The sequence below is a fragment of the Vigna angularis genome, chromosome 4 (genome assembly GCF_016808095.1).
Source record: "Vigna angularis cultivar LongXiaoDou No.4 chromosome 4, ASM1680809v1, whole genome shotgun sequence".
Lineage (NCBI taxonomy): Eukaryota > Viridiplantae > Streptophyta > Magnoliopsida > Fabales > Fabaceae > Vigna > Vigna angularis.
The window spans coordinates 5785146-5800435 of record NC_068973.1 but is presented as its reverse complement, the minus strand read 5'-3'; the positions used below and the strand labels follow the sequence as shown (position 1 = coordinate 5800435).

Below are 15290 nucleotides of genomic sequence, written 5' to 3'. Positions count from 1 at the left end.
TGGTTTCAACTATAGGAGAAGAAGTTATTGATTTACTCTTCAAACTTTGAGTGTGTATGCACTCTTCAAAATGATAAAAATACTTATATGTTTGTGAATATTTGTACACAAAATTGATAGTATAGTTGATATATATATATATATATATATATATATATATATATATATATATATATATATATATATATATATTGTAGCATTTCCTTTTTCATTTGCTGTGTGATTTGATTTCAAGGTATTGTTTGGTTTTGAGTGCTTTTATTCATACACAGTTATCAAATAGGAAAACTGCACTGACTCACATGGGCCAATTGGGCTTCTTCTAATTTTCAATAATTTGTCTCACTTGTGTGCAATAATTGAAATCTTAACTTATTAACTATTTTGAAAATTTTAATTTAATTTTAAACGTGATCTTCTATGAAATCTGATGACTTTATTTTTGTGGACTATCTTCGTAATTCATTTTGATACTCAGGGATAATAAGAAACAAATCCGTATTTATGAATATCTGTAAATAAAATTTGTAACAAATATTAAATATTTTTAATGGATACTTGTACATAATAGACATAAATATTATAATTATCCTCTTGTTGATAGATACTTGTACATAATGGACATGTATTATAGTATTAATACACTGATAGCGTTATTTTAAAAAATTAATAAATTCAACTGAAATAATCATCTTGTTAGATATTTATTTTGATTCGACATCTGAATCTTGAGTTTCCATTTTTTCAAAGGTTCTGCAAGAAATAATTGCAGAAAAGACGTATTTAATCACGTTATCATGCACTGTTGATTGATGAACTAATTACTAATGAAATTATTTGTAGGGTATTTATGTTAACAAAATTTTTAGTAAACTAATACACTATATAGATGATTTTTTTTTCTGCATATAATATTTTTATTTTATATTCGTTTTAATTTAAATTTATGCTTTATATTTAAGTCTTTAACATCTGTTTGTGTCTGTAAAAATACTTTTTATTGGAACTGTGATAAAATAAAACAATACTGCATCAGGATTGAATGACACACTGATGTGTAAGCACGAACAACACCTAATTAATAAAGTTAAGTTTAAACATTTTATCTTTCCATCAACATTGTTGCAACTATTTACTGATATAGCAATGTTACTTAATGCATGGCCATATTAGGTGAAGATACATTCATCTGAATTAGTGTTGTGAGTATAGCTGATATCAGTTTAAGCAGAAGTTCTGAATGGAAGTAGATAATCTAATAATTTATTCTTCTCTGCTAATATTGTAAAATATCTGTCTACAAGCCTATCAGTTTCTCATGCTTTATGATCTATCAGAGATACATTTATGTGATGTAGTACTAGTTTTAATGGAGAATTCATATGACAAATAGGCCATGTTGACTCTGCCACCTTGAAGTCTTGCAAAACTGCTGAAGACCGAGTAATTTCTGGTGTTTTAGAGGAAGAATGAATGCCCTTTGTTCATCATCTAGGTGTAGTTTTGTACATGAAGTGAAGCCCACAAGCCAAATAAGGTAAATAACAGCAATTCAGAGTGTGAAACAGATGTGGCTATATTAGGGCTTCCTGTTGGTCCCGAACCATACACTGATGCTCCACCAGGAATTGTTGTCATACCTGGTGCAGTTGGTGTCATAATACCTGGTGTAGTTGGGGTCATGGTACTTGGGGTAGTTGGAGTCATGGTACTTGGGGTAGTTGGAGTCATAGTGCTTGGTGGAGTTGGGGGGCTTACATAAGTTGGTGTTGGTGGACTCATGCTGCATGAACAATACATATATTAGGAATTCAGAGATATAGTTACATATGATGTTTTTATTCATAGTAGGGTGAGTAATATAAAGTTTAAGAAATTCTCTCACATTGGTGTTTTGGATGATGTATAGCGGCAGTTCCCATTACCTGAAATGATGTGGAGAAGAGCATGTTATTGTTAACAGATATGGCATGGTGGGATTTTCTAACACTACAATTCCAATAAAAAAAACTTAGATAAGTGAGTGTAGTTCATGATCTACGGATTCATGAATTATGACATAAGTAATTTTGGTGAGAAATTCAGTATGTGAATTATAGAGCTGAGATTTCAGAATATTCATTAGTTATACTGACAGAGGGATTCAGGGAAAGATCTATGCTTAGCAATCTTGTTTCTCTGAATCTATCCATACTTTTCCTTTTTGGTCTGTTGGTTTTCTGTCACCATATAGCTCTCTCTATATTTATATATGTGTGTATGCATGTAGGGATATATATTGATGAATATAAACAAAAAGTTTTGAATTAGTAGAGGCATCATACAAGTTGTACTGTAAAGGGCATGTATGAGAGACTGCTAGGATGAAAAGGTATATTTGATATGGGAACATGAGGATGAAAACTTCTGGTTTGTTCATAGGCTGTAGCTTTGAAAACATTTAATGCAAAGTTTCTCATGTCTGTTTTGAAGACATCAAAATGCTAATCTTATTTTTTTTTATCATGTTGAGCTAGTGAAGCTTTAATGCTTGATGAAAAGTCTTACTGGGATCCTTGTTTGTAAGTACAGCAGTTCCTCCGAATGCACAGCTTGTAGAAGCTGGATTCTTCTGGTAGTAGTCATTAAATGCATAAGAAGCATGGTCTTTCAGAGTATTTGGATTGTAGCAACCTGCTCCAGGTTGAATTGCTGAACAGTCTGCACCATAGCCACAAGCATAGTCAAGAGCCACCTTCAGAGTGCTCTCTGCAGCTGATTGGCTGGCAACACACCACTGACCACCTGCTGATGCAGTAGCAGGAGTGGTTGGGGTTGTGGGAGTAGTGGTTGTAGTAGGGCTAGGTGGGACCATAGTTGGATTTGTAGGGCTTGTTTTTGGGGTTGTTGGGTTTGTGTATGGGTTTATGGGAGTCATGTATGGGGTTGTAGGAGTTAATGGGGTTTGTCCTATTGTGCCAGGTGCTTGAGGAGTTGTTGGGTTTAGTGTAGGATATGGATTTGCTGTGCCTGGATTTGTAGGGTTGACTACAGGAACTGCATCCAACTTGGTGCCAAATTCATATGAGATTTCTTGGTTTTCTTCCTCTCTTAATCTTATGGCTTTACCAAGACCTGTAAAAGAAACCAAGGATCTTTCAACTTTTCAACAGCACAGATGAAAAGAAATAGCTGAAATTGAACTAGTAAACTTGAATAAATTAGCCCAAAGTGCTTCCATGATTGCTCCAAATGTAGCAGACATGTTTTATGAACTGAGTAATTATGTACCTATACATGCCTTTCTATAGCTACCCTTATTACTTTTGTTTGTTTAGATTCCAGTACTACTAGACTTGAGCCAAGTGAACCAAGAAAAACACCTTCAATGCTATTTTGTCTGTTCATAAAAGGTTAAATTGGAGACTTTATGTAAATACATTAAACTTCTTGTTCAGATTTTTGCTATTGATGAATTCTGTCTACAGCTTTTCATGCCTTCAATATTGTACTTTTCTAGTTAAACACCAATACTCTATTTTATATACAGCTTCTTAGGCTTTGTAGTTATGCCAAGCAAAACAAAATCATACATGATGGATGATACAACACACATGCACTTGTCTGTGTTTTTGTTAAAAGGATGGAAGTTCCAACAAAAGGTTAAGTTACCTAAACTGAAGAGAAGACACAAAGAGAACAACACATGGCGGCAACTTCCAACTCCCATATCTGCAGGTTGGCTTGTATTTGTCTTGATCCTGATTTTTCCTTCTGGGTTAGGAGCAATGCTTAAGAGGTGCAGATTTATGTGAGGTAGAACTTTTTTCTTTTAGCCCCCATCTTCATATTTATATATATATAGATATATGTGTAAAATAGAAACCTGAGAATCATTGCTTTCTTGGATCAAAGAGAGAAGGAAGAATATGAGAAAACTTGGGAAATGAGGCATTGGATATTTGAATTTAGCAAGCAAGAGAAGGTTCAAAAGGGAGAAAAAGGAGAATGATGGTAAAAGGAAAAAGGGAGATCTAGTATTAATCTGACACTTGGTAACTGAAATATGCATAATTTAATTGGATGGTGATTGTGTGGTACAATATCATGGCTCTTTTATGCTTTTTCTGCCACTGTTTATGGGACTGAACCAAAAGCTAAAGTTGATACACTAATTTTGCACTTGGTGCCTTTCAGGGTAGTAATGAAGAATGTTGTCTGCATTATATTCTGCTTTTTGTTTGAATGAATACTTTGAAATCACGATTTCTTTTCTCTGAATTGTCTACTAGGTGATTACTACCTTCTCTGACAAGAACTTCAATTGAATATGTTATTCTTATGCTACCTTGTCCCATGCTTTAGTGTTATCTCATACATTCTACATGTTTAAGGTTTTTGTTTCCTATTTTTTAGAACAAGATCTCGTGGATCAAGAATATTAGGTGTCCTAGGATGACATTGGACTATATATATATATCTTAGATTTTCAACTTTTAGATGTCTAGATCTTGAATTAGTTGCTTTCACTTCAAAAATAAGAAAGTGGAAAAAAAATACATGGTTTATTTTTGTTTCTATTATATACTCTTTCTTTTTCATGTTAAAATCTAACAGAAAAAAAAAATATGGATCCAAAATAAAGAAATAAAAATTATGACGTCAAAAAGTTATGAGAATGAAAACGATGAAACTTGGATATGTTTATTTAAATTTTGATTTGTTATGATTTGTAATAATTACTTATTATGATTTGTAATATGAGAAAGAAAAAGTGTTTTTAATAAAATAATTACTTATTATGATTTGTAATATGTTTGGGTAGACTTATTATTTTAAAAAGCAGAAACATAAGAAAGCAATTTTTTTTTTAAAATAGTTGCGAGTTATTGCTTGTAAATGCACATCTACAAGAGAAAGACTTTTCTTTTAAAAAACATAAAGATGTGTTTATGACTTTTCATTTGACAAAATATTATTCTAGAAGCTTCATAGTGTTCTATGGTATTATTTTCCAATCTCTCATTCGAGTATGCCTCTTTCTTCTTGTACAAAATCTGATCTTAATCTTCTTGCACCATATATTGTAAACGGTGTCCCTTCTCTTTATTTATTTTTTATGTGAACTTTGTTTTCCTGCCACTTCATACTAGAATGTTTTACTAGTAGACTCAATATTACCCGTGTCAAATTGTTTCATTTCCTAGGATATGTCAAATTATTTCATTTCATAGGATATGGTCTTAGTTCATATGAATTGTGTTAAAAAAATTTACCGAACATTTCATTAAAAAAAGTTAACCCCTACAAGTAATATTAAACACTATTTGCATAATTTTTTTTAAATCATTATTCAAACTTCCAATTTCTAATATTTTATTGTGTTTCAAATTCTATAAAATTGTGTGTAATTTTATTTATTTTTTATATAAAAATGTTTAAGTTATATTAGCACTGTTTTATAAAAACAATAACTTATTTGACATTTTTTATGGAAGATTCTTTTGAGAAAAAACCATTTTTTTTAAACTGAAATTCACTGTGAAAAATAACTTAAAAGCTTATTTATATATAATATTTTTTAAATAGTCTATCAAAATAAATTCATAAAAACTTTCAAAACATGAAAGAGTTAAAAGAAAATGTGTTTTTATAATTGTATCCAAATATAATTAATTTATGGACTTATAAAAATGATTTATTTTGAATATTTTTTTCTTTCAAAATTACCTTATTTTTAAGCTTAAAGAAATTCAACGTATTATATTTTCAACTTTTCAAAATAATAGAATTATGTATCTAAAATATGATTACAATTAAAAAATTATTTTGAATAGTTTTTTTATAAAACCAATATTTATATATAAAGAAAAAAAAGATATTAATAAAATATCATTTGAAACTTTGAAACTACTAAATAGCTATTGCAAAAAAATATGAAAGAAAAATTGAAAATACATTAAAAATAAACTAATTTAATTTTGGAGGTCAACCCTACCCAATCCACTTTATGTGACTTTTGGAGTTTGGACTTTTAAAAAATCTCCTATTAAGTGGTTCTAAAAAACAAGACTTAGTTTAGTGGGAGTTAGGGTAAACCTATAGGCTAGAAGTTCAAATGACATTTCTATTCAATATTTCATAAAATATAGTGTATGCTTTATTTAAAAATCAATTGTTATTTCTTATGCATGTTTATTATATGACAACATTTTGTGTTTACTATTATCTTATTTGAATGTGTTATTGAAAATGGATTGGTTAATATCCAACCATGTTGTTCTTAATTATAAATATAAAACTTTAATATTTGATACAAATGCATAAGATGATTTTAGATATTTAAAGAATAATTTGAAAATAGTAAATGAAGTTGAAGATTTTATGATTTTATTTTTTTATCGATTTTTTCTACATGAGTAATATCTCTTTTTTTTTTACATATTTCTTTCTCTTCTTCTAGTACATATAAATATGTCTCTTTTGAAATTTATAGTTTCTTCATATAAGGTCTTTTTTCTTCTATGTTTTTATAGTCACCTTCTTTTTTTGTGTTGTCTTCCTTCATACATTTATAAAGTAGTTTGTGTATTGAAAATTTTCCATGTAAATTCTTTCACTTTTGGATAAATTTGAAGATGACTTAATAGCTTATTTTGTTATCAAGTCTCTTCTTTTAAAAGTATGTCAAATTGATCATCACTTAAGCCTCAACGTCGTCCCTTGCATTAAATACTAACAAACTGCGTTAACTTTTTTTTTTCTCTTTTGCTTTTTTCTTTATTTTGTCAATGCTATCTTTTCATACTTTTACAAATTCCAAAACCTTTTCATTGCACCACTACTACTTATCACTGCATTTCCCAGTTTTTTTTCTTTCCACTTTTCAAAACTTCTCATGTCTTATCCCTCAATTTTTTTTTAATCAGTCCTTATAAATATTCTTGTAATACAATTTTTCTATTAAAGATAGTAAATATGGTTGGAAATTTTATATCGATTAAGAATAAAATTATTTGATAATATAAATAATTGCAAATTTTATTTTATAAGTTATTTATATAATATTGAGTTAAATTTAAATATCTTTTAACATAATATTACACGAATATTTATCATAATGAAATTAATGATATTAAAGTTCACTATAATGAAATTCGTCATTAACTAAGTTTATTTTTACTTGTTATTATATTATTATTTGATCACCCAGTATTAAATATTTGACAATTTTAGGTTTATTTTGTAGGATTTTTTTATATAAAAATTGTTTACAAATTTTTATAATTTTTTTATGTTATCAAATTGTTTACAAATTTTTATACATTTTTTTTCTCAATAATTCTTGTATTTTTTTAGTCAAACACCTTCACTCTCACTTTTTGTTCTGTAATTTTTCTCTCATCTTGAGTCTTTCCAAATTCATCTCTATAATCCAAATACAAAGTTAATTTTATAAAATAATATAAAACTTCTTCATATATCAACAATAATATTTACATATAGAAACAAAGAAATGTATAATTAATTTAATTAAAAACGAAATATAGTTTTCATAAATAATATAAATATGAAAAATATATTCTTAACTAAAAATGTAATCATACTACATAATCTATATATCAATATTATAATTATAATTTGTTATCTTTTTCTACCTTTTAGTTCCTTTGTTATATACTAAAACAAATTCATCAAAGCTAAAAGATTTTTTTTTAATTATATTATCCTAAATTCATTTTTTTTATTTAATTATATTATCTCAAATTAAACCTACATTTGACCAGTGTAACATCCTAAAATATAGTAATTACTATTAATCAGAATTAATTACAATTAACAGTGAATTGAACAGTCTTTATATTCCTAAAAGAAATTTAAGAGCTGAACGGCTCCAGTACAAAAATAACGAGCGCATCATAGTTACAGGAATTAAATCAGACGAACGGTTTTTACAAAAGAAAAGAAAACCGAACGTCCTCATAAGTTACTATTTACAAACTAAACGTCTACGAGCGCTCTAAACAAAAATGAAAGACGAACGTCCTACTGCTCCGCTCTCACTTCCACTTCAACTAAGTTTCTTCTCCCTCGATCACGTCCTCTGGAGTGGCTTCTCCTTCTGCTCACATCCACACGGATGATCATTGCAAGACAGGATGAACGTACAAATACAATGGACAACACAAGGAAAAACGAAAAGGGTAAGCTTATAATATTTAATTCATACATTCAACATATACGTTCAACGTTCCAACTTACACATACAACATACAAGTTAACACAATGTAACATAGGAATATATATATATATATAAGACTGACCGTCCGGACTGTATGAACCGTGTAGCTACAGGCGTCCTTGCACCCGAGTGGTGTAGTAGCCGGGATATACCTAATCAGCTGCCACTCGAGGTTAGTCCGTTCTTACGTCGCCCATGTTAACTTATGGACTAAGGACCTCCTGCCATTCCCACACATGAATTACTCTCCTCTACATGAAGATGAGTATCACGGAATATCAGGATGGACCAAGCCAGCATTAGCATGCCCACAGTCATACTTTACCAATTCAATATTCAACATATATGAGACGTTCCTCCCTGGAACGCTCGTCCAAAATCCAATATCATAGTATCACTCCATATAGTGTTCACACCTTAAGTTACCATAATTCATAATCATTTACATCTTTAGATTTAAGAGCATAAAATGACGAACATTTAGTCCTCTGGAAGAATTAGGACGAACGTCTAGATGAAGGTACGGAATAATCAGGGAAGTATACAACGAACGTTACTATCGAATTCGACCAGTTAATTGAACTGACTCGTTTGGACGTACCGTGGTACTTGAAGAAAATTTCGTTATGAAGACCTTAGACCAGATCCAATGTAAAAAGAAAAGTCAAGAATATTTAGAATTATCTTTGTAGTAATTCGTATACAGAAGACCGATGCCAATAATTGAACGAACGTGAGAGAAAATGAATATTATAGTCCTAAAATCGAACGCTATTTAGGACGAACGCTTGATGTAAAAACCGAACGCTATTTAGGACGAACGCTTGGTGTAAAAACCGAACGCTATTTAGGACAAACGCTTGGTATAAAACCGAACGCTATTTAGGACGAACGCTTGGTATAAGACCGAACGCTATTTAGGACGAACGCTTGGTATAAGACCGGACGCTATTTAGGACTAACGCTTGGTATAAGACCGAACGCTATTTAGGACGAACGTTTGGTATAAGACCGAACGCTATTTAGGACGAACGCTTGGTATAAGACCGAACGCTATTTAGGACGAACGTTTGGTATAAGACCGAACGCTATTTAGGACGAACGCTTGGTATAAAACCGAACACTATTTAGGACGAACGTTTGGTATAAGACCGAACGCTATTTAGGACGAACGTTTGGTATAAGACCGAACGTTACGTATTTTAAAGTTAAGTTATTTATATACAGCTGAGCTGAACCGAACGCTCAGACATTTAGAATGGGGACGCTCGTTCTCGAACAGAATTCTTTCCAAATGAAAGAATTTCATTCTAAGTTATTTCCAGGGAAACCGAACGGTATAAGACCGTACGGTGACGAGCGTAATTTATCACAGGGGATGATTTACGTTTCAGATTTTCCAACCATACAGATTTCCAGATTTCAACATCTCAATTTATACTTTATGATTCATATGATTTTAAATTTATAAACTTCATAACTTCATAACCAATATACCTTTACAGACTTTATAAAATTCATCACATTAACAACTCATACAGTACAAGAAATCACCCATTTTTCATACGTATCAAACCAGCATGCAGTTCAACCAAATCAGAAATCATACACAATATCAGAGATCATTCATAACAGCTCAAACAGCATACTGATCATACATGAAAATCAGATCACACACATGCCACTATAAATTAAACATATAAGCTTCCCTTACCCGGATCCGTACTGCAACTTCTCCTAATCTTAAGATTTGTGGCTTCGTCCAACTAACGTTTTTCTACCCTCAATGGTTCCTTATCTCTTCCAAATCAAATCAGCTTCAGCTTCTGAAACCGAACGGTTCTTCTTGAAGCCCTTGTCACCAGGAGTCCTTCTATGGTGTCGGAATCGTGATCGGAGGAGATGAGACGGTGGTGATCTTAGAGAGAATGTGGGGAAGTCGTAGAGAAAAAGAGGAGAGAAAGAATTTTCCAGAATTATGAAAGGAGTGTGCGTGTAGAGCGAGAGATGAGTTTTTCTGAGAATGCATGCCTTGTTTCCAGTGCCGAACGAACGTCCGCTCCTCGTCAGCCACGTGCATTCCACTAACGCTTTCCAGACTCCTCTCGCCGTGACACCTGGCGTTCGCTAGTGAACTGCCGCGCTCTCCGTGTGACACGCAAACTGCACTGCGTTTCCCCACTCCAGACTCCATGCAGCGTGACACCTGGCGTCCGCTGTTGGAATGCTCCTTCCTGCTGCTGCCACGTACGCTGTTGAGGTGCCTCGTTCTCCAGCTGCCACGTGTACTCCAACGTACGTTATTTTCCAGGGTCTTACATTCCCTCCAACTACAAAAATTTTCGTCCTCGAAAATCCAGGTATACTAAAGGGTAGACGAAGTACTTTGTCCCTGCTAGCAAATCTTCAACTTCTCTTGTAATGTCGTCATTCTTCTCGTTCCAGACCACTTTCACCCATCTGATGGATTTTCACTTGAACACTAGATGGGGTATCTCCAATACCTACTGGTTGGATCTATACAATCGTTATCCTTAAATACGAACGTGTTCTAGTCCTAGCACATCAGACGAGTCTCCAATATACTTCCAGAGTGGCGATGCGTGAAAACTAAATGATGATTAGCCAATTGAGAAGACAATGATATCTTCATACGCTACCGTCCCAAAGCGTCTACAATCCAAGAACATTCGGTAGCAGCTTCCTAGGACAAGTGACTTCGTCCCACACACACGTCTTTAGCAATTGTTCAACGTTGACTGGTTTCAACTATAACGAACTGATATTTTTAGGTAAGGATTAAAAGGTTATGGGAAGATAGTAATTTACAGGAGAACCCTGAAGTAAGGAACCAGCAGATGACTTTTAACTAAAAAGACATTGGTTTTGAAAGGTTAACCGATCGGTAACATAATACCGAACGCTATTTATTATTAGGAAGAGTCACAAATTTCCCAAGATGAACAGAACTAATATAGGAGTATTTTACCATTGGATTAGAGTGTGAAACAGATAAACAAAAACAACAGATGAGATAAAAACATAAAAGATTAATCTGAATATTCCGGAATAAATTGATTATCGAAAACCAAGACAAGTATATTTATAGATATATAGCAATTCCAAGTAAAGGGCATAAATGGCGAACGTTAAAGAACGAGCGAAGCCGAGCAGTCAAAGTACTCGAACGTTCGTTCGTAGCCGAACGCTGAAATGTTTTGCCACAATGATCAAACGATAACCGAACGATTAATCACAAGAAACAAAATGAGTAAAACTAAAAGTTTATTCTAACTGATAGTTACTGTTTGAAGAAGTGAGTATAGGTAAATTTCCGAGTGATTGAAAGAGAGTATCAAATGTATTAGGTTTAGGTAGAGAACTGATTTTCTTGATCATTGGAAAAGCGAGACTTCATCTGACCCCTAATTGATTCAAAGGAGACGTTCGTACAAATATGCGAACGTCAGAATCGATCTACTCGTCGAGCCATTCCTTCTGAATGATAACTGGATAATTCTTCAACCGGATACCCAACTTACTCTTCAATGGTTGCACGGAACCTAGAGATGAATTAAAAAAATTCTACCAGAATTTCTACCAGTTTGTATTCTAAGAAATCAATCTGCTTACCTACTGTGGAGTTAAACCATCATTATCGTTAAGTCCTCAAACCGACGCTCATAAAGCAAAAATTCTTGGTCAGTATACCCTCAGTAACTCTAATAGTACCTCGACCTTATGACCGATCGACAAAGGTAATTGGCTTAAGTTCTAGGTAACCCTATCCTGTTGTTGTGCGATCTCGAAAGTTCTACCTTTACATTTTAACGTGTTACACTATAACACATAAACCTAGTTACTTCTGCTTATAAACCCAGCTACTAAATTGATCGCGATGACCTTACAAAAATCCATCTCCCAAATCACTATAAAGGACAAAAATCTTTTAGTTGAACTTTCAACACACCGTCCATTCGTAACTCAAAATCTGCTCATTACTCACTTTCGATCTGTTCTACCGATCGCTTCACTTCCTACTTCCAACCTAAGCCCCTAATAACGTTCGTATCATCACTTATAATGTTAAGTGCCTAAAACTTCTCAATCAACCCAACTCTCGGTTTATCACTGTTTACACACGCCCTAGTATTTATACTTTGCTCATCCAGTAATTCATGCTTTGAACAATTCCACACACAATTCTTCTTATCCTTAACATTCCTAGCAGTGCTCTCAATTGTTTCATTCTGATTTATCATTCTTGTACGCTAGTAAAACGTGCGTACTACATAATGAAACGTTCAACTCATTCAACTGGTTCTTGGGTTCCATCCACTATGTAAAGGCTATTTTGTAAAAAGTTACTGATGTTAATCTAACACCTAGCATAAGTGTGAAAGAGATTGAATTCTTATTCTGAGTAGATAGCTGTGGTGCCGCTTTAGGAAGACTCATCAGTCCAAGCATCTACTATTACTGTTCGGTTTCCTTCTTGCTACCGAACTGTCTAATTTAAAAGAAACCGAACGTCGACACACCGCTCTCGTGAAGTATTCTCCTAAGTTAGTCAATCCTAGAAAATTACTCTCTCACTAATATAATAATAAGCATCTATCTCACTGTCGGATATTAAAACTAATCCAATTGTTGGTGTATACATTATCAGATCGAATAGCCTACTTATCAAAATAATTACACAGTGCACAGTAGGGTAGTTCATACCGCCAGAAAGTGCAGGTGATGAGAGTACCTGAGCTCGTTGCTTCAGCGTTCGTTAAGACATAGACTCATCCCACTTGTGCTAGGCCACCTCTTCCTGGTTGACCTCTTCCAGCATTTGGTGGCCCCAACCCTGCTCGTTCTCCCATGTTGCACTCGTTCTTGACATGTCCGCTTCCCCCACATTGAAGGCAATATTTTGCTTCCACTAGTTGAGGACACGATGATCGGAAATGTGGTCCTCCACACTTAAAACATTTTATGGTCTTTTTCTGTTCGGACCGATTGGCAGCAACCCAAGGTTGTGCTTGAGAACCACTAGAAATAGATGGTAATTCAGTACGAGCGTAGGGCGTCCTCCTTGTCCTTCTTGAATTAGTATTATTCCTTGAAGATGTGGTTTCTCTTACTACCTGCTGTTGCTGCTGCTTCATGTGTTGCTCCACTACTGTCACGTTCTTCTCTAATGCATTGACTTTCTCTAGTTCACCAGGAAGACACTTCTCATTGAACTTAGATGGATGATGTCGAAGGAAACTCTCCAAACTCCACTCGGTCCTTTTATTCCCAGAGGAAGTGGATGTTCCTGAAATATTCTCAGTGATTTCTAAGATCTCCACCAGCTGTCTTTGGGTCGCTTCAGAATTGGCACGTGCGGCTTCCAAACTTTGTAAAACGATCGTAATCTGCTGCTCTAATGCAGCGTTCTGTTGTTGAAGTACTCCTATTACTGATTTCAATAGCCTATTGTGATCAGATGCATCACGTTCGGTTGGTTGAGAAGGAGGTGTTGGTGCCATTAGTTCTCTGAGAAGCAGAGAAAACAAGGATTAGTAGATTTTTAAGGAGTTTGAATCATTCATCAAACGGACGTTGAGCACACAGCAAAAACATAGTATGCTCATAACCTACAGTGTTCCTTTAAGGAACAAAACTGCTCTGATACCACTAATGTAACATCCCAAAATATAGTAATTACTATTAATCAGAATTAATTACAATTAACAGTGAATTGAACAGTCTTTATATTCCTAAAAGAAATTTAAGAGCCGAACGGCTCCAGTACAAAAATAACGAGCGCATCATAGTTACAGGAATTAAATCAGACGAACGGTTTTTACAAAAGAAAAGAAAACCGAACGTCCTCATAAGTTACTATTTACAAACTAAACGTCTACGAGCGCTCTAAACAAAAATGAAAGACGAACGTCCTACTGCTCCGCTCTCACTTCCACTTCAACTAAGTTTCTTCTCCCTCGATCACGTCCTCTGGAGTGGCTTCTCCTTCTGCTCACATCCACACGGATGATCATTGCAAGACAGGATGAACGTACAGATACAATGGACAACACAAGGAAAAACGAAAAGGGTAAGCTTATAATATTTAATTCATACATTCAACATATACGTTCAACGTTCCAACTTACACATACAACATACAAGTTAACACAATGTAACATAGGAATATATATATATATATAAGACCGACCGTCCGGACTGTATGAACCGTGTAGCTACAGGCGTCCTTGCACCCGAGTGGTGTAGTAGCCGGGATATACCTAATCAGCTGCCACTCGAGGTTAGTCCGTTCTTACGTCGCCCATGTTAACTTATGGACTAAGGACCTCCTGCCATTCCCACACATGAATTACTCTCCTCTACATGAAGATGAGTATCACGGAATATCAGGATGGACCAAGCCAGCATTAGCATGCCCACAGTCATACTTTACCAATTCAATATTCAACATATATGAGACGTTCCTCCCTGGAACGCTCGTCCAAAATCCAATATCATAGTATCACTCCATATAGTGTTCACACCTTAAGTTACCATAATTCATAATCATTTACATCTTTAGATTTAAGAGCATAAAATGACGAACATTTAGTCCTCTGGAAGAATTAGGACGAACGTCTAGATGAAGGTACGGAATAATCAGGGAAGTATACAACGAACGTTACTATCGAATTCGACCAGTTAATTGAACTGACTCGTTTGGACGTACCGTGGTACTTGAAGAAAATTTCGTTATGAAGACCTTAGACCAGATCCAATGTAAAAAGAAAAGTCAAGAATATTTAGAATTATCTTTGTAGTAATTCGTATACAGAAGACCGATGCCAATAATTGAACGAACGTGAGAGAAAATGAATATTATAGTCCTAAAATCGAACGCTATTTAGGACGAACGCTTGATGTAAAAACCGAACGCTATTTAGGACGAACGCTTGGTGTAAAAACCGAACGCTATTTAGGACAAACGCTTGGTATAAAACCGAACGCTATTTAGGACGAACGCTTGGTATAAGACCGAACGCTATTTAGGACGAACGCTTGGTATAAG

General features: G+C 33.9%; 1 protein-coding gene across 1 annotated transcript; it reads right to left on the bottom strand.

The window, feature by feature from the left end:
- Positions 1 to 1149: 1149 nt before the first annotated feature.
- On the bottom strand, positions 1150 to 3812 carry LOC108330971 (PLASMODESMATA CALLOSE-BINDING PROTEIN 3). The gene is made up of 4 exons (XM_017565572.2): positions 3652 to 3812; positions 2548 to 3114; positions 1886 to 1925; positions 1150 to 1783 (listed from the first exon to the last, which is right to left on the bottom strand). The coding sequence occupies exons 1-4, from the start codon at positions 3707 to 3709 to the stop codon at positions 1492 to 1494; spliced, it is 957 nt and encodes a 318-aa protein (XP_017421061.1). The 5' UTR covers positions 3710 to 3812; the 3' UTR covers positions 1150 to 1491.
- Between the last annotated feature and the right edge of the window lie 11478 nt (positions 3813 to 15290).

Excerpts from the sequence above, each read along its gene's own strand:
- LOC108330971 (XM_017565572.2), bottom strand. The coding sequence starts at position 3,709 with ATGGGAGTTGGAAGTTGCCGCCATGTGTTGTTCTCTTTGTGTCTTCTC. Across the intron at positions 3,115-3,651 it reads GTGTCTTCTCTTCAGTTTAG|GTCTTGGTAAAGCCATAAGA; the intron begins GTAACTTAACCT and ends TTTCTTTTACAG. Across the intron at positions 1,784-1,885 it reads ACATCATCCAAAACACCAAT|CATGAGTCCACCAACACCAA; the intron begins GTGAGAGAATTT and ends TTGTTCATGCAG.